Source organism: Uloborus diversus, chromosome 10 (assembly GCF_026930045.1).
Source record: "Uloborus diversus isolate 005 chromosome 10, Udiv.v.3.1, whole genome shotgun sequence".
Taxonomy (NCBI): Eukaryota; Metazoa; Arthropoda; class Arachnida; order Araneae; family Uloboridae; genus Uloborus; species Uloborus diversus.
Window position 1 is genome coordinate 40,001,181 of NC_072740.1, and position 20,636 is coordinate 40,021,816.

A 20,636-nucleotide genomic window follows, 5' to 3' on the forward strand; every position below is an offset into this window, starting at 1 on the left:
AGAGAAGCCTGATGGCATAGACTTAATTTTATGTCAGCAAGCTTTATGCGTTATCGTCACTACACTTTTTAAAAATAACTTTTGTTAACATCTGCTCAGAAGTAATAAAATGTATTTTCTATTCAACTCATATGGATTGGTTACCAAAATGATTTACTTGAGTTTACTTCGAAACGTTTAAGAAATGTAGTGCTTGTTTTCCGAAAATTAAATGTTTCAAAATATTTTGTCACTGACTCAGCGAAAATAGATCAATTTTTGACTTTTTTTTGCTCAAAAGCATTGTTACATTTTTAATTAAAAATGTCAACTTTCTGCTCATATTTACTTGTAGAAAACTGCGAAGAGCTGAATTATGCACAACGCATCACTAATGGTTTTTGACAATATTAAAGCATAGAAATTGGTGCAGGCATTTGAGCTCAATAAAATGAGATATCGTCAAACATATTTAGTAATCTTTGTGTTAAAAAATATCGTTATGGAATAATTTTCCTATATTAAAAAAAAAGTTATATTATTTTTAAATGCTCAGTATGAAATTCCAAGTAGGCAAACGAATAAGAGTCTTCATGGACAAGTAGGGGAATGTGGAGCAAAGTGAAATAGTTAAGATAACTTCCTTTTTTTTAAATGAACAAATTGGAAAATTGTTCTGAAAATTGCGATACATGAAGAAAGAACAATATACCTCCAAAAAAAGATGGCAATTTTTCACCCTCCCCCCCCATTTGGCAAAATGAAATATAAAATATTTTCCTAATGCAATATTTTCTATTCGATTATTAAAGATTCTTTTGACCAAATAAATGAGTAAATAAAAGTATTAATGAAAAAATAAAATGGAATGAAAGAAAAAACGAAAAAAAAATAATAGAAGAGTGAATAAAATAGGGAATATACACATGGTAAGATAGGGAATGAACAAGAGAATGAACGAATGAATGAATAAATAAGGGGATTATTAAATGGAGGAATGTAAATTAAGTAATAATTAAATGAATACGTAAATGATTTGATAAAAGACTGAATATGTAAATGAAATGAACAATTTTACTTTGCCCCCCATCCAGTTTGTCCCTCATGGACTTGCCTAATTGTTCAAAACATTTACAATACAGATAAACTTAATATTAAACAAATAAATACTGCACTTTAGCTTGAATATTAGTCGATCTCAATTAATATTTAAAATGTTAATAACAATAACTTTATCATGCAATAAAACCAAAAAATAATTTTTGATTTACAACGAAGTATTACAATATGAGTATCAATTTTTGAAAATTGCTTGTATATTCAAATTCTTTGATTTTCAGAGACAATTTTTTCTTGAATGGAATAGACTACATGTGTAGCTACATAGTTAAAATATTACTAAATAAGTGGCGCTAAAAGCAGAGTGAATATTTCACCATTTCAACTTGCCCCACATTCCCCTACATTATGTGTCAGTTAACTATGACCTACATTTCTATTCTCACAATGATTTTGCTCTGAAGTTTTCACGAAAAATGTATCCCTGTACTTTTTTTTCTATTTCAATTTTACATTCTAACTAAGTTCAGTTTAAAAAAAAAAAAAAAAAAAAAAAACCAAACGCATAAACTTTTTTAGACACTCCTTAAACTAAATTTTCAAACATTTCTTGTTTTCGGCACACTGATTGTTATCACATAAAGCTTTTGTTTGCGAGAGTGATCGAAGTTTCGGTTGCCTCTCCTTAATACCCTTTCCTTTGCGTGCAACAGACACTCCGATTGTATCTGGCCAGTCTTTGTCGATAGGAATGGTTTCCGTAATCCTACTTGCTGGAAGACTCTTGACATTTGAGATATCTCTTGCCAAACACCAACGATTCTTCTCTTTTCTAGGCTCTTTTACTACTGACCGTTCTTTACACTATCCATTTGGGTAATGCGCCTTTGAGTGGCGTCAAAGCTCAGAATCAGCTGTTCGGGATTTGAAGCTTGAAGGAGATTTGACGTTTGGGGTGGCTAATACCAGCACTTGCTTGCGCAATCGTTAATCTGTCTGGTTTCGAAATTATTTCTGAAGGCTTTTGTTTGGCTATTTATGTTGCGACGTTTAAAGATAGCAACGTTTAAGCGTACTGATCTGAAATCATTCAAGAAATTCCGCATTTTGTTCCATATATAAAAAATGGTTACTATCACATTTTTGTTTGTGTTTGTGAAAAATGAATTGCGTTTTGTTGGAAATAACTGTACTTAATCGGTGTTTTTTTTATTTATTTTTTATTTTTTTGAGACGTTTTCTGCTCTGATTTTCTTCACTCTGATCTTTCTTTTTTTAGTATCACTGTCAAATTGTTTGTTTGTACCTATATGGCATTGTAAATTGAAGGAGTCAGTGGATAAAGGTGTTAACTGACGAATCATATGTTTAACCAATCACTGACAAATTGCACTCTTAACCACTAGAAAACTTACGGTTTTCTGTTAGACAACACCTTTATCATCCAGGATCTCTGGAAATACACAGAGTAAAACTTTCAATGTGAGCTGCATGAAAAATAATCTTTTTACACTTTCATCCATCAACAAAACCAGTTTTTAAAAAAATGTCAGTTAATACCTTTATCCACTGATCTCTTCACTTATGTTTAAACATTTTGAACATTAATGTGTAAATATGTAATAACTAGCTGGTACGTTTGAACAACTATCAACCAAATTCATAATTTAAATGTAAGTCTTACTGTTGCTAAAAAAAAAGCTTAAAAATAAATAAATAAATATGTGGGAAAACATATGGAATCGGTTTACTACGTGATGAAATAGAAAAGGGAAAAATAAACTAATGTACAGTAACTCCAAAGAAAACCAAATCCGAGCTAGCAAAATTCCAAGACATAAAGACTGATGTATAAAACAAATATTTTGTTGAATGTTAATGAGCAAAATTGCTGTACTTTTCCCTGTACAAAAATGAGTTAATTTCTATTATTTTTTATTAATTTAAGGATTATGGACTCAACTCACGTATACACACCAAGTTAAGCAATTTAGAATGTCATATTAAGTCATAGATACAGTGTATATAGTCTTAAAACTGTCGTTTATGCTTCAGTAATTATTTACTTTTTTTACACATATAAAACACTTACTTTATTAGTCAAATTTAACTAATGAGAAGTTTTTCACGATAGATCATCTCGCAACAAGAATACACATCAATTAAATTAGCCCCAGTCTGCAATTTTATCATTTTGTAGTTAATTTCAATAAATATCTCATCAATATCAATTAAATAGAGGTTTTCTGAAAACGAAGCCACGTGGGACATTGCTAATCAATTTATTTTCAGCCGCCTAAGGAATGCCTTAAAATGCATTTTCCCGCGTTAAGTGATTTTTGCCTCTGCCAAAAAACGTCTGTTTTTGGATAATATTATCCCTGGAAGTTGCTTTCAGTGTAAGCAAAACATTCGCATTAACTTAATGCTCCTATAGGTCGTTAATTTCTTTTCTGATAAAAAAAAAATGTATCGTTAACGAAAACAAAAGTTATGACAGTTCTAAGACTTTAATTATACAGAAAGCTTGCTTAGACGCTTAAATTCATTTTTGTAAGATTAATACAGTATGTGTAAATGTAATGGTTTAAGTGAGACAGTGTGTGGTCATAACGTCTCTGGTTTCTTTGCCGGTGCCATGTGAAGGTACCAATTACTATTCAAAATTCGGTCATGTTGTTGAAACTAATGAAGAATCGTATTAATCAAATTATTTTAACTTAACGTCATTTAAAATAATTACATACATTTTAAAACCCTAAAATATAAACATTTTTTAAAACTGTGCTCAACATATATTGCATATTAATCGAGCGAAGATTAATCTTCCGTAATAAAATTTCACAGAGACTGTTGACGTATTTTTTTCCGTATTTTATTATCGAGTTATTTTTAGACAATCTATTGTAGTTGTTTTTGAGGGATTGAATTCCAAACTCGAGCATGATGTACATATATTAGAAAATCCTAATTTGTATGCACAAAAGGAACAGTCAGGTCATAAAATTTGCTGGGAAGCATACTCCTGATAACTCATTCAAACGAACTTCTATATAAAAAAAATATACGTAATTTAAAAAAAACAAAACAAGTAAAATGCTTATCTTTGACGCATAGCAGAATTAATCTTGAAAATCCTTTTTTCTGGGCAAAACTAAACTGAAACTGCCTATGAAAATGAAAAATATGCTGGTTTAGGGTGGACCTGTAGAAAATTATTCTTTTAGCAGAGCTTGTGAAATATTTAACTACCTCTATGGGGCCATTCTGGTCGCATGTGGCCCGTGATTCTCAAATAAAGTATCGCCGAGCTAAAGAGTACTCTATCACATAGAAACTTGTGTTTTCAGTTTCTATCGCCAATTTTGCTGAATTCCCTTGTTCACTGTTTTAAAACATTTTTTCATACTATTTCTGTCTTAATACTTCAGTTCGTTAATCTAAAAAACAGAAAGAAAAGTGCATAAAAATATTTGTTCTCGTAAGTTGTAAATAGAAAAGATAAAATACGAATGGTTTATAAAGGCGAAAAATTCTTTTCGACTAAAAAAATAAGAAGGAAAAAAATAAACAATTTCTTTATAAATTTTTCAGTTCAGAATTTCTTCAAAATCAGGATTTTATCTTTCCTGTAAATTCCATTAAAAAAACTTCCCGTTTTCAAAATAAAAACGAAAGATTTTTTTCCCGTAGATTTATTACACGATTTTATTATACCCTGCTACTTAAACAGCACAGTCACATTTATTATCCTTTGGCCTTGGTTGCTTTGAAAATAAAATAATTGCAAATTTGTATAGCTCACTTGTTAGCAATCATCTGTATTTCTGCTCTAACTCTCCTTTTAACTCTATTGTTACTGTCATTAATGACACTAACATCGAGATTAAAACATTGCTACAGTTGTGATCCAAAAATATATTTATTTATTATCCTCCGTTTAATTCCGCGCTACAAAAGCATTGGATTCCCGCCAATCAATGCGATGATAATTTTCCTGCTTGCGAAGTATGTAATGAGGTTAAAAAAAAACTTCGTTGTCATCTCGCTAGCCACGCTATAGCAATTCGATAGAGTCGCGAGATGTGGAGGGTGTATTTGCGCTCCCCAAATTAAACATTTTTGAGATTTCGGCAGTGGTGCTAAATACTATCCTACGCTAGGTAATTATTCCGGAAACAGGAATGTCTCCTTTGTTTTTAGGCTCCGCATTCATTTGCCGAAAAGTGCGGGAATAGTTAAGGAATTCTTTTACTTGGTAAGTGTACTTGGGCAAATCTCAACGCGCTACAAAAAATGATTAACGCGACGAAGATTAAAATTTCAGATATGCAGTTTCAGGAAGGAAGCGCGCACTGATGATGAGTAAATCCATCTCCGTGCAAGACACTGGACAAAAAGTTCCCCCTCTTTCAGAAGCAGGCGCCTAATCCTGGACAGGAAGCTGACATTTTGAGAAATCGCGCCCGAATACCAGAAGCCTTGCCGCGCTGTTTTCCCTTAATTTAGAAGAATCTCAAAACTAAATATACAAATCTGAATAAAGCGAGAGGCATCATTCTACGCCGCTCCTCGCATTTCTGCTATGACACCATTTCCACGCTTTTTACCTGGTCTTTTTCTTTTTGGAGGTGACGCTGGAAAAAGCCAGCCCACCTTTTGATTAATATGGAAAACAAAGCTCACACTTTTGATAAAGCGAGATTCCACGTTGTCCGACCTGAGCGATGGCCAAGGTAAGTAAGAGGCAAACCACATTTAACGAGAGTGTATCGGCGGTTTTTTTTCCCTGCCTTCCAATCGGGGGGTCGCCATTTTTGTGACAGATTTCTCCTCTTGACACCTCCTCTTGAAGGTATTTCACTTTTTCCGGCACGACGACAATTTATTACACCATAGATGACACGCTAGATTAAGAGAATCGCCATTTTTGAGTGCGTACCTCCTCGTACATGATCTATGGATGGGCAAAAGAAGCGACAAACCTGGTATCTAATGATTACGTTAAGAATGCCTGTTATTTCATTTTCTCGCTTAGCGAGATGACGCATGTATCACAGCATCGGCGAGTGCTTAAAATGGATAACTCCAATTTAAAATGCTTTGCCAGCTAATTTTCCGGCACTGTATTTGCAAATGGAAGTGCTTGCCATTCTTTTTCTGGAGCTAAACAGGTGATGTAATGATCGAAGCTGTTGGCTGGCTGATTTCTTCAAGAATTCTCCTGATTGGTTTGCTAATGGAAACTGATACAAGAAGAGTGGCCGTGCTTTCTTTCCGCGAAATGATTTCCGAAGAAGAAATTTCTTTCATTTTAAAATTTTGTTGTTAAATTTTTGAAACGAAACTTTCACTGATCCTTTTTGTGGAAAAAATGATCACTCGCATTCATTAAGCACAATAACTTCGGTGGCATGCTTCATTGCAACTAGTAACTGTTAACGGGTATGCAGGACTGGGGAGTTGGAGTCGAACTGATTTTGAGGAAAAGGAGTCGGAGTCGGGAGTAGAAGGATTTAAATTCAGACTGGAAGCCGGTCATTTTTCTCTCCAAGTTCACAACTCTGCCAGTGCTTGCGGAGTCGGACTGATTTTGGGATGAAGGAGTTGGGAGTGGAAGATTTCTAAGAATTAGAGTTGGTTACCCCCCCCCCCCCCCCACCCCCGAGTCTGAATTTCGGCCAAAGCGTCGGAGTCGACGTCGGGAGCAAGTTTTTCATCAAGAGTTTTTTCCAACAAAGTTTGTATCAAGCAAATCCACCTTTAAGTGCGGAATCTATCTTATCCTTAAATTTTCTCGTAGGCGCTAATGTTAAGGCTTTTTGAACTGTTCAAAGCTGAACAAAAAATTGTTCATATCAAAAAGATATTTTCAATTATGTTCTTCATCGAAAGCTTTTTTCTATAAAGTTTGTTTGAAACTAATCTGTCTTTAAGTTCGGAATCTATATTTGCCTTAAATTTCCCCGTAGACGCTGCTGCTAACATAAATAAATACCTTTGTGCTGAACAGTAAAGTAGGAAATAACAACGTCAAAAAAGCACAAATTGCAGATTACTGCAGACACGTGTTTCGGCGTTACAGGGAACGCCTTTTTCAATGCAAAAAGTAATGAACTTATGGATGAAAATACATCTGACAAAACCTTTTCATCCATAAGCTCCTTACTTTTTGCCGAAACACGTGTCTGCAGTAATCTGCAATTTGTGCTTTTTTGACGTTTTTATTTTTTACTTTGCTGCTGCTAAGTTTTTTTTTTTTTTTTTTGAACTGTTCAAAATTGAAAAAAAATATATTCAGTTCAAAAATTGAAACATGGGAATGAAGAGTCCTCCCCGAGATCTTTCGAATAGAAAAAGGTTTATTCAAATTGGACGATTCACTCCAGAGTTATTGGGGGGGGGGGGGGGGGGGGGAGAGACAGGCTGGCCCACCGACAGACACACATTTTTCCCATCTCAGAACTTTATTTTCCAATTTTTAATTTTTCGATATTTTTTAATTATTTTGTTTATTTTTAATCTTTTTTTTTTTGTTTGTACCAATATTTTAAAGAAGCATTCAGAATTTTTTCATATTTTGTTTTCTTCTTTCTTATTACTTTTACGAGAAAGTAGGCTAAAGAGGCTTCTTTTTTCATATGGTTTCAAAACAATTTAACTCTTCCAGAGTTTAGTTACAATATTTGTTGTGAATCCGACTTATTAATTGACATAATCAATTACAATATTCTTAAAGCTACATAAACTTCTTTAAAGCGATTTCAACTACGTAGTATTACTAAAAAGTAAACATTACAATTTTAATGAAGCAAAAACTATTAAAAAAAATGAAATCATGAGGAAATGGAGAATTTGTTTGTTCGATACAGTTGTTTCAATGGAGTATCAAGATATTTTTTTTCCCTTTCTAAAATGTGAAAAATAAACAAATAAATAAATTAAAAAAAAAATAATAAAAAAAATAATGCAATATTTTTGGAATATTGCTGCAAAGAATCGATTTTTCTCATGTCACAGGTTGATCAGTTTGATATATTGAAGAGATTTCGGTCAATTATCTTCCAAAAAAAATTAATTTATGAATTTTTATTTTTAAGTTTTACCATTTTCTTTCTTCAAAATAAACTTAGATACTATATTTAGCTTCCTACTAGTATTTCTCCGTATTTAAATACATCGTAGCTGTACAGCTAAGGTTTTATGGTTTCATTAAAAAAAAATCTTTGCTAAAAAAAAGTTTACTTTTTTATCAGTTGTTTTTCAACTTAAATCCTCCACATAAAGTTAAAAAGTAGTCAATTTTTAGTCCTAATTTCCCTCTTTTTATTGGTCCGTAGGATGAACCCTCAGAAAGAAAATTCTTCCTGCGTGCTTGTTCTATCCCATACTTAATTCGTGTCGAGACATACGCCCTTCTGCCCCAACTTTAAACCCATCCTCGTAATGAGACATGATTACATTTTAACGGCATTTTCAATAGCTCCATTTGTTACATCCTTTCTCCCTCTGCCGAAGACGATGGACATCCAGCAGGCCCCTCCCCCCCCCCCCCTCTCGACCTGCCTGGATCAGAAACTCGAAAGAAAAATGCGAAAAAGAATCGCCTTGATGAGTACCATATCATCGACGCTTTTCCACGCGATGGCCAGGTGCGCCGCGTGCTGCAAACATGATCGAGTTTGAACAGATTTCCCCCATACACACACACACACACTTCGGAAAAAGGGACCTTTTCCCATCCAGCCAGAGCGAGATAAAATAACCTGGAGAAAAAAAAAAAAAAAAGTAGGGAGGGGGAAGGAGAAGTTGAAAAATACCTCGCGCTTAGAAGATTGAAGCCCTTTGCCAACCTTTCCGGTGTTGGTGGTAGTTCGTGTCAACGTGCGTGTAGCTCTCTTGAATTAATGTAGTCTTTTCTAACTCAATCCTCGGATCTTAACAGTCATCAAACTCGTTTTTGCACCCTTCCAATTTCGAACTGGGGGAATTTGGGTAATATAGATGAAACCCCAGTGTCATTTCCTACCATTGATTTCTGCTCGCTTTTCAACTGGGGCAGGACCCCTAGGTCTTCCAAATACTCCGCTTGATTACTTAATCGATACTCGCACAGCCCTCACATTCCACCCACCCACTCCGTGTTCTTTTTCCTTTCCTGTTCTTTTCTGTTGCAACCCTGACACAAATATCTCCCATTCCAAATCTTTCCACTGCCACACGCTTTTCCGTGGACTTTCATCATCTTCAAGCCCTTTTGGAACAGCGACCCCTTCTTGTTGCACCTTGGAACATGCCGTGGGATGTTTTCCTCATGATTTATTTCTGTCTTGCCACAAAAAGGGGAAATAATAATAATAACGGAAAGAAACTTCCTTTCAGAAGTTTTTTTTTTTCCATTACCTACTCTGATCTTCTGCTAGTAAGAGGCGTTGTTTGATTTCAATTCAGATTGCGGCGTAAAAAATCAGGACCATGGGTGCTAATTGATTAGTACTTTCTTTTGAATTGCTGCAAGCAAAATAAAACGATATATATTATTTCAAATATTCTTTAGATAATGTAAAAGAAAAAAACAACAACAACATTGCAATCATTACTTTACCCTTTTTGTGTACGTTTTCTTCTTCTATGAATCGATAAATAATTTTCATCTACGCTTTTATCCATCATAGTATTACTTATTTAATTCAATTTTTCTGTCCCTAAAATCTTAAAATTGAATTTAGCATCTTATCCGTAATCTTTTAAACACTTTTTTTTTTCACCAAATATTTTACTTTTTTTAAAAATCACGATTAAAAGTATAAATTCATCTTTGTTTACATGTTTCTGCCTAAAAGAGCGGTAAATGGGGCTAACTAATTTTGTTGAAAACCCTTTTAATTAGAAATACTTCCCTAGCTAATACTCTGCAGGACTAGCACAGCCAGAATTTACCTTCTCCCCGGGGGGGGGGGGGGGGGGGGGGAAGTATAACTCCCTTCACGTGCATTAACTAACAGATTATTAAACTTTATATTATGTGTTAAAACTTACGGCTCTAGAGGAGTGGCTGACCCACTCTCTTTCACTGTGCCAATACATTGCAATCTTTATAACCGTTTTGCTATAAATTTGTTCCTCTAATTTTTTATTGGAGTCATTAGATTATTAAAATAAAATATGGTGCGCCTTAGTTTCTAAGTGCTGTAAATAGCTTTTTGATATGGTTTCTTAAATTTTTTTAAGTCTTTAGTTTTCGTCTTCCTTTATTAGCAAATGTGCCAGAAAAATAAGAGTAGCTTTTTTAGTTGTGCCTTTTCGCACAGATAATGTAAATTTGAGTTTTTTTGCGTTTTTTTTGTCCACTCAAGCTTGTATTGCTTATTAAATAGTCTTATGTCATTTAGCACTGATACATTCCTAAATTGTAAAGTTTTAGATACATCTTAATAAATTCGTAGGCATGTAAATAAATTATATTTCCGAAAAGGCATGTATTTTTTAACTAGAATGCATAAATAATTTAATTTTTCTCTGTATTAGTTTTGCGTACTAGTAAGAACTTATTATTTAATCAGCAGTAAATAATGATCTTTTTGAATAAAAAATATTCAAAGTAAAACGTGTAATTTTTTACAATCGTTTGCTATGCAGGGAAAACTTCTCTAAAAATGTATCTACCCCACTTATTGTTTAAATATTGAATTTCCTCTATAGCTTTCAAATGAATTTTTGGTCTTTTCTTACTGGGGTGAATTTCTCTAAAAGTAAAATAGTTTAGCTCTCGATAACATTAAGCCTCATTTTTTCAAAATCTATGTAAACCTGTTCCGTATTAGTTTTAATTTTTTATTCTGTAACATTGTTTTGATAAGTTGAATTAGAAATAAATGTTTTTCTTGCTCAACATCTGCTTTTTATTTTATTCTTCAAACAGAAACTGAAGTGTAAAGAGTCTTTTTTTTGTTTTTTTTGTAATTTTTGAAGTGATTGTTGTTACATTTAAAGGTTTACTTTTACAATTCTATTATTGCTGTTAAACTGATCATGTAAAAAATAATGTAATAACTTTATTAAGTATCATTAATTCATTAGCATTGTTTTTCCAATCATGCTGATGCTTTAGTTCTGTATTTGTTAATCAAGATATTATTTTTAAAAAATGTATTTTTTAAAGTTTTTCCTTTAATTACACTTACCGACAATCAGTCTTAATGGAGTTAAAAACGTTATTTAGTTATTATCAGTTATTTATAGCATTATTTAAATAAATATGCTTCACCATTGCCTTTAATATTGGTAACCGAAAAATCCCTTTGCAACATTTGAAATACAATTTGTTAACATAGTTTGTAAAAGAGTATTTTAGAAATCCACATAACAGAGATCTTTCAACTAATCTTAACTTTTTTTGAAACAACTCTGATGGAATTCCTTAAAAATCATTGAACGTTATTTCTCGAACTATGTACATATCTTAGTTTTGTTAATCGGTTATATCCCATTAATAATTAACGTTGTTCAACATTTAATGCTTTTCGAAGTTGTTGTTTTCTGTAATCGTGACTACCGAAACAACTTAATATGATTCGTAGTGTAAGTAATTATGAATTATATTTCTAATAATGTTTTAGGTATCCTGATTTTTGTGTAACCTCAAAACAAAACGTAAGCATTTTATGTGTCTTCATCATAAAATCAAAGCTCATATTGTGCCACAGATCATGTAGACCCTTCCGTTCTACTGCTGTTAATCAGTAATATTGTTTTAATCAATATGTTGCTTGACACATAAGGTTTAATCTCTTCTAAGTTTTTTCCCCTTTGTTTATCTACCCAACTTGTGATACATTTTAGAGTCATCAGCAAAAAAACGTAGCGACAGATTTTTGTATCCTGTAATCCGTATTAAAATTTGAACGGAAGTAACCCACGCTCCAAATTGTCAGCAGTCCTTAATGATTTTTGGTTTCATCACTTTCTTTCTTCTCCTCTTCTTTTTTAATAATATGGCACCAAGACTTGTTTAACTTCCCGCTCTGATCTTTTTAATCAAAGAATTTGCCCAAAGCAAGGCCTGGAATGACCTATCGTCTTGATCTTAATGACCAGCCTCATGAGGACCTAACGAAAAATTCTAATTAAAACTATTTTAATGAAAATCACTTTCTGTTCTTCATTTGCGACGCGTACAAATTCTTTAGTGATTTTTTCCCCCGTTGTCTACTTCAGTGTTTTAATTTTAAGCGTTTTAATCACTTTTTTGCCCCGATGCATTTTAAAACACCTTTCTGTTGGGTCCTAATGAAGGAAATGGAGATTACATGCTATCGCTAAACTGGATGAAAAGAAATAAGATATTACCGTGGTGCCTAATAATTGCAGAAATTCGTTGACATCTGCGTTTAAATGAGACTCGTCAGGGAAACAATTTGGTTAAAAAAAATCTCACTTAAACAAGTTAAAAAATATCCGAAACAGCCTAATTCTGAGAAAACATTTGCAAGATTTTTTTTCCTTTTCCAGTTACGTTCACGTTTTCTCAGAGTTTACACTGTTTGCTTCTTCACCAGGAAGTTTGCAGAATCAATTGATAGATCCTCAACGGCCTCTGTTTATTGTATTTTGCCATAGTAGCCAATTAATTGCATCCAAGATTCAGACTGTCTTTGGTTAGAATTTCACCCAAGTTCATCAGCGCCGCTAAGTCCTCACTTTGTTTACTATTCATGGACTTTGTTCACAAAAATTGTTTTTTTTTTCGTATTCTTTTCGATCTTCAAAGAAGCGTATTCTTTGACTAAATAGGTTGGGTTTTAATGAGATGCGCCTTTCCGTAAACTGAATGTGTCGAGGGGGACACATAGGGGTCTAAACCGAAATTAAACATTCCAATGAAATTTATTTCAGAAGTAGTTTCCTAGGTCTTGGGATTTCAGTTTTATCTTCTGAACCTATTCAAGTCAGACTAATTAGTATGTGCGCAAGAAATCTGCTTTGCTTGCTTTTTGTTGTTTCATGTTTGAAATGAGAATTTGAAATGAGATCACATTATTCTACTTCAAAAATTGATTCTCTTAAAAAATAGTGATTTATTGTTTTAAATTACTTTAAAATGCATTAAACCCTCGGTAGAATGTGCAAAGATACTTGTTAAAAAACAAAAAAGCTTTTGAGAAATTAGTGTTCCATATTGATTCAAGCGTTAAATTCAATTTCATATTTTACAGAGATAGATTTTCGAAAATTATAAATTTAATTTTTGAAAACAGTAATTTAGATGCAATTACCTTTGTATACTGTATTAATTCACTATGAATATCTCATAAGAAATCCGTTCAAAACAAACCATTAACTGCACTTGTCTTCGCGACCAGCGTCTCTTTCCCTTTTTTTTTTTAATTTTAATTCAGATTATTAGCAAAAATAGATCTGAAAATGGCAACCGGAAATGCGTATTTTTTGAGCGAATGTAAGAATTTTATGTTTCAAAACATTAATGTTGTAACTATGTGTTTTCTGAGTTTTTTTTTTTTTTTTTTTTTTTTTTTTTTTTTGCATTTGGCTGTAAATGACAATATGGGACTCTGACAGTCAGAGAGCTGACTAGAGTTCACGTCATCAGCGGCAACCAGGAATAAATAGAATTTAAAGTGATGTGACTTTAGTTCAACGGTCGCGATTGTGTTATTTTGTCAAAGAATTTTTTTTAAATTAACACATTTTATGCGTATTTTCTATGATAAATACGCAATACGTATTTGCTATTTAATTTTAAGGAAAATATTTTGTAATTATTTTATTCAAAATATGTAAGCATTTTTTAAAGCTAATAGCTGTAATATTTAAAGCTTTTCGAAAGACAGTTAATGCTGTAGTATCCGAGACCATTTATTATTATTATTATTATTTTTGTAGTTAATACAATTTCTAATCGAATAAAACTGTACAGCTCTTTTAAATTTTTTGTACAACTCTTTAACTTTGTTTTGCTACAATCATTTTCTAACGTAACGGACGCTAGTATATTACTAGTTTTTAGTAACATAATGTTATAAACTTTTTAACAAAAAATAAATAATGTTTTGAAGTATATTTTACAATTGTTCCATCCAAACAATGAGTATATATTTTTTTATTTATTGGTCAGTAAATGAAATATTTAACTAAAAGAAGGAAATAAAAATAAGTTAAAAGCAAAATGTTTTCAGAAATGATTACAAGGAAAAAAACTTATCAACAAATATAGTCTGGAAATATAGAGTCAATAATTTCTAATCAATAAAAAAAATGACACCATACCAAAACTTAAGTTAACTGTCTCAAACATAAGCTATTGCTGCCATTATATTTGCGTGTTAGTTTTTATTATCGGACAATTATGTTTCTGCTCTACGTTTAAAGAATACTTGCTGAGGGGTAAAACTTCGTTTTATGGATGTCCACTTAAAACCACTTCAAGTAACCGAAAGTTCAAGATTGAAAATTGACTTATTGTAGTTGTTTCTCCATGTTCCTTTGCCTTATGTGCGTTGTTACATCTACATAAAAGCAAGAAACAAGGTATATTCCTGCCCAAACTTGCCCCCTTTAATCTTCATGCATAGCTAGACTTTGTAAAGGGTAATCGATGTTTAGTAATTTGATTACGCTAGTCGATGAATCAGCTAATTGATTACCAATGAAACACTAGGATCTGTTGTTCTTGCAGTCTCGGTGATAAAATATCGATTGATTTTTGCCTTATTTTTTTTACACATACATGCATTCTTCTGCTTTCACTATCAAACAATTTTTAAAGAAACATTCCCGTCTTTGCGTTAAAGTTGAGATTGAGAATTACGTCAAAGAGTTTATTACGAACGATATAGATGCCTCACTTGTTAAAAATGCATGACAATTTTATGCAGTATCTTATCTATTTGTTTGTAATTTAACTAAAGCTGCAAATTTTAGCAACGAAGTTTTGATTTAGAGGTAACGGAGATATTCTTGGGAAAACGTTGAGATTTTTTCAAATTTTGATTTTGATTTTTTTTTGTTTAGAATAGTGGAGATAAACAAAAAAAAAAAAAAAAAAAAAAAAACTGGACAAAACCTGGTCAGTCTTCCAAGTCCCTTAAGATCTTGCAGTGTTATTTTTCTTATCCAATTGTTTGATAAATATATAAATTTCGACTTAAAAATAAGTTTGCTTTAAAGTTTTAAAAAGATTAAACCCCAGACAGCAAACTTTAATAATGTAGGCTAAGCTTTTCTTTAGCGATAATGGAGACACGGTTGAGATACGTTCATCTTTTTTTGGGAACATTTGAGGAGTTATGTGGACGATCATGATTGCGACTTTTTTAAGAATCGGAAATTTTTTTAGCCGTTTTAACGTACATTCACTCTTAAATTTACAGTATTTCTGTTTCCCTCTAGCTTTTGAAATAAAGACAACGAGACAAGACTGACCGATTTGGACAAGTTGAGATGGAAAAGACCACTGACACCAAAACGAAATTATTAACTAAAACATTCAAAATATTTTACAACAATTCTCTTGCAACAACTGCAACAGCGTACTAAAAAAAAAAAAAACTGGTTGCGTTTAGGAAAGAAAAGGAGCGAGCAGAAACTTTCAATTTTTACAGTCACTTCATGTTTTTCCACTAAGCTGGATAAGTACGGGGTATTTCATTTGGGTGTCAACTCTTAGACAATATGAAGTGTTAATATTGTGGGAGAAACAAATAACTCTAATGAACATTTCAATCAGTTTTCAAAGATTAAGGAAAAGGGTTTCAGAAGTACGTCATTCCGTTAAAAAAATGTAAATATAAAAAATGTGCAGGTAGCTTCACTTATACTTTCTTAAAAAGTCGCAAGGCTGTTATGAAAACCGTGTGTATCGAAGTTTTTAGCAAATATTTTCTAAACAATTGCGAAAAAAATTTTCGTGTTCGCTAATATTGACTTAAAACAGACATAAGGAATATTATCAAGTCATTAATACTTTCATTAATCATAATTTGAAAGAATAAATAAATCTGGGAGCAATTGGTGGAGGAGGACAGTTGCTCTTTCCGGTCAGTTGGATGACCCTACTTTAGCTGCCCATCCTTGACAAGGGAGAAATGATGGGAAAAGGGAGAGCAAAAAAAGAAAAAGAAAAGGCAAATGGAGGGAGAAATCCCTTTGGGGAAAAGTTACTCGTCTGGCTTCCGAGCTGATCTTGGCAGTGATATGAGCTTCTTTTTAAAAGGTGCATCTTTTTAATGGTGATGGATCAGCTCGTACAGCTCAGGGTCAAAGGTGATATGAAACATGAATAGCCGTGTGATGCGCCGGGATTTATTTATTCAATATATTCAGAGATTTCTTGATGTATTTCTATGTTACTTCAAACCTAGATGGATTAAATATAAGGCAGTGATACTGAATGTCAGTCATCGTACTTTTCTTTTTTTCCCTTCTTGTTTTAATGTAGCCATTGTTTCAGTAATTTTATTATTTTTTTTTAAAAATCATTTCAAACAAAAGGCAAATCACACTGTGATTTGTTTTATTGGTGAAATTTATTATTTTCTCTAACTGTGAATTGGTCTGCGTTAATAACAAAAAAATAAGGAAACAATCATAATATTATTTTAAAATATTAAATCAATAATTAATTTTTATAAATGTACCTTCTGTTTTTAGAAGTAATTGTTTTTCTGTCAAAATTTTCTATTTTTCACAAATAAATTATTTAAAAAGCATTTTCCAATGTGTGTGTGTTTTTTTTTTTAAATTTTTACTGAAGCATTTGCAATTAAAATTTACAATTTTCGTAATCTTAATTCGAAAGTTCTTTACATTTTTCATAAAATAAAGAATACAACTCTTTATGGCAATTCCACGGAAAATATTTTGTCCCGCCCCATATGTTTCATTAAAAATAATACTTTAAAATATTAATGAACAAATTTTTTCTACTCAACAAATTGCAAATTTGTGTGTGATTTCTTAAGCAAAAAATTTCGCCATTACCCTTTAAAATTATTACTTTTTAATGAAATGTATGAACCGTCACGTGCAAGACAAAGGGTTGACTTTTTCGTGGAATGGCCCTTTAAATGCAACTTTAAACCATAACGTAGAAACTGCTTTTGTTTTCAACTGCTATATTATTTCATGGATTTATTTAGAAGTACTTGAGGTTTTACTGTGCAGTAGGATGCAATTGGTCATCATGCAAAGAAAAAATGCACGATCGGTTGAGTTAATTTTATGTTATATTTTTCATAACTTGTAAACAGAATTGCATATTTTAACATCAAACTAGGCATTTGATTTTGTAGAGCTTTTAGAATTTTCACTGCAGATTTTATTTAAAATTTACCATTGAGGCAGTGAGAAGCAAAGGGATGTAAGTGGAGATTTTCAAGTTTTAAGTAAAGCGCGTTTAAAGATAAGATCTTAAGTAGACTTTCATTGATAAGTTTTTCTAAATCATGCAGTATAAAAATGATTACCTACTTACCTACCTACCAGCACTACTAGTACTATCTCTTGCCCTAAGACAGAGGAGAGGTTCATTTACCATTTGTACTTTTCATCTCCAAATTTTTAATTTTGCCACTTACATCCCTTTGCTTCTCACTGCCTCAATTGTTATGTTGCTATCTGATATACATTTCCAGTTTCGGTACTAATATGTTATTTTCTGTTTCATTTAGGAGTTCTTGTTGCCTTAGGTGAAAACAAAGTCTTCGATTTAGCTTAGAAAAAGTAACTACTTTCTTCCAAATGGTTCGGCAGCAACGCGCGAGCAACGCAGGTAATTATTCTTTTCAATTAATTTTAATATTTGTAATTGAACACTAAATGATGTTTGTAAAGAATCTACTTTTAATGAAATCTTCCAATTCGTTTTCTTATTAACATTGATGTTTTTATAGCAAATGTAATGAAAAATAATTTAAAATATCCTATTTGTGGTTTAAATTACATTACTGTAATCCGTTTAATGTACGTAAGTGAAAAAACATTGCACGAGCTTTTGTGAAAGTAATTAGCATCATCCTGCATAAAAAGTGGCAAAACTATTGTCATATTAAATGAACCAAAGTTTTTCACACAAAGAATTATTTTCTTACGTTTTTCTCCTTTTTCCTTCGTTTAGGTTGTATTTTTTTTCTTTTTCTTTTGCTACGTAGCTTTTCTTGGGAAGATTTGATTATTTAGTTCTTTGGGCCTTTATTGCTTTCAAAAATACTATTTTTTTAAAAATATGACACCAAATTTAAAATTTGAGTTGCAAAACTATTGTCTTAAAATATCAATTAAACACTTTTATTAATGCCGCACTTTTTATAAGTCTTGGAAGGCGTTTTATTAAATTAAAAAACATTGTAAAATGCACTTTTTTGTGACTATGAAACTAAATAGTTAAAAATATCTACTAATACAACAGTATTTTTTTTTTTTTGAAACAAAAGAAGTTAAATTAATTTGATGTAAGTATCAAAAGTTTACTGATTTTAAGGTTTTCTGGCAAGAGCCATTTCAATAATTAAACTTAATAAAGCTGGAAATTTTCAAAAGTTCAAATGGCTTGTTTTCCTTTGCTTGTAAGTTGCGTTGTTAACTTAAACGAGATTGAAAAATTTTCTGAGAAAAATAGCTCTATTTCTGGGTTTTTCTAATGTCAATTTTTTATACTATGACGAAGTTATTTCCGCACTTTTTTTTATTGTTTTCCCCCTTTAGTTCTTGGTCGCGGAATTTATTTTACGATTCCCTTTATATGTATATGTTAACTAGTTTTACTTATGTGAACGATAAAAAATGTCATAAATTTATTTGATATTGTAATTTTCTGATAATTTCACAATTAACGATCTCGGAACGAGTCGATTTTGTAAAAATCACACGTCTTTTTCCTTGTTTGACGTTACAGATTTAAATTTGTTCAAAGAATCGACCTGGTGCTAATTATGAATTAGAAAACCTACTTATTTTTATCAACGTTTTACGCATATGGATGCATGATAAGTTAGTGTTCACTCGTTTCTTTCCTTTTCTTGTGGGCGGGGGGGGGGGGTAAGAAGGGCTCTGAAACAAACTTTATAAATATTTTAAATCTGTACTAATACCTTATCCATTTCTAACTTTACCGTGGTGGAATTTATACATAATTTTTTTCCCCTCGTAAATATAACTTGGTTAATTGTAGCGTAGTTTTCAGTGTTGAGATTCGGTTTTCTTATGCAATTTTTTCATGTAATATTAAAAAAGGAATATAAATGATATAAATACAATACAAATTCATAGCCTCAAAGAAAAAGTTCAATTTATACTTTCATGTACGGTAAAATCTCTCTAATGCGGGCACTAGTGGGACAAATTTTTTTGTCCACAAAAGAGAGGTGTCCACAGAACAGGGATTTACTAACGTTATTTGCCTTGGAATCGGGGAAATAAAAATTGCCCGCATAAGAGGGGTGTCCGTTAGGAGGGGTTTAGTTTATTATTAATGATACTAATAAACTAATATTAAACTTCAGTATTTCAACTATGCAGTTTTATTAAGCTGAAGAAATAAAAAAAATTTAAAGCTTTTTATGTAAAATAATGTTGAATGTAATAACGAATTGATAAGAACAAATAATATGATGATGGTTGTAATGATCATAACAATAATATATATATATATATATATATGTATATAAATTTAGTAAGATTTCTTATGAGAAACATTAATGATATTCTGATACTTAAAAATAAGTTTGATATTTTATAATAATTTTTTCAACTTAGCTGGATAAATAATTTTTATTTGAGAAAAAGTGATTCCCACGATGATGATTTATTAACGTAATACTTTATTTTTTAACTGTTAAATTTGGAAACATTCAATAGACTGTATGCTTAACATTTAGGTGAGAAGCCCATCTATAAATTTTAATTTTAATACATATGTATACTGAATGCCATTTTTAGGAAAGCATTTGGAGTAGTTGTGAATTTATTCTGAAAAAACATATTACATTTATTTTTTAAATGATTAAATTTGCAACTAACGCTATTTTATTTCTAAAAAGCTATTTTTATTGAAGTAATTTTATGATCAAAAATTATCTTCCATCTGAAATCATTTTCTGTCAGTCTCCCTCGCTTTTTCCCCCTTCAACTCCTGTAGATTGAATTGCTTTACCTTTTCCCCCTCATCCAAAATCGTGCTTTAAATTTTCATTCCCTTGGCTTTAAACTTTGATGTGATCTTGTAAAGAATCCCTCTTAAAATAATCTCTGTGCCATCAGAAATTGATTCCGACTTGCTTTCGGCGTTTGTAGAAATCCTCCAACGACCTGTGAATTTCGGGATTTGGGATCGAAGGCTTGCGTTAAACAAGGAATGTTTACACTTCCGGCAATAGATGTGTTAAGCTTTAAGATTTTTCTTTTTGCACTAGCATAAAGGAATGGGTTTATTACGGGCGATCATATCTCGAATAAATGCGATAAATGCATACGCTTAAAGTGTCAAGTGTTATAGGTCAGTGCATTACACGTTTTAGATGTTTCTGTTTGTCTAATTTAGTCTTTGCGACGAAGGACTTTGCATTTTTCGGTGCTTTTATTTG

At 31.8% G+C, this 20,636-nt stretch overlaps 1 protein-coding gene across 1 annotated transcript in view; it reads left to right on the forward strand.

The window, feature by feature from the left end:
• The window catches only part of LOC129231282 (zinc finger protein rotund-like), a 539,800-nt gene that overhangs the window by 147,586 nt on the left and 371,578 nt on the right, over window positions 1–20,636 (forward strand). Inside the window, exon 3 of the mRNA XM_054865569.1 lies at window positions 17,727–17,827. Within this exon, the coding sequence (XP_054721544.1) occupies window positions 17,797–17,827 (31 nt within the window). The 5' untranslated portion in view covers window positions 17,727–17,796. The remainder of the gene's footprint in view (window positions 1–17,726; window positions 17,828–20,636) is intronic.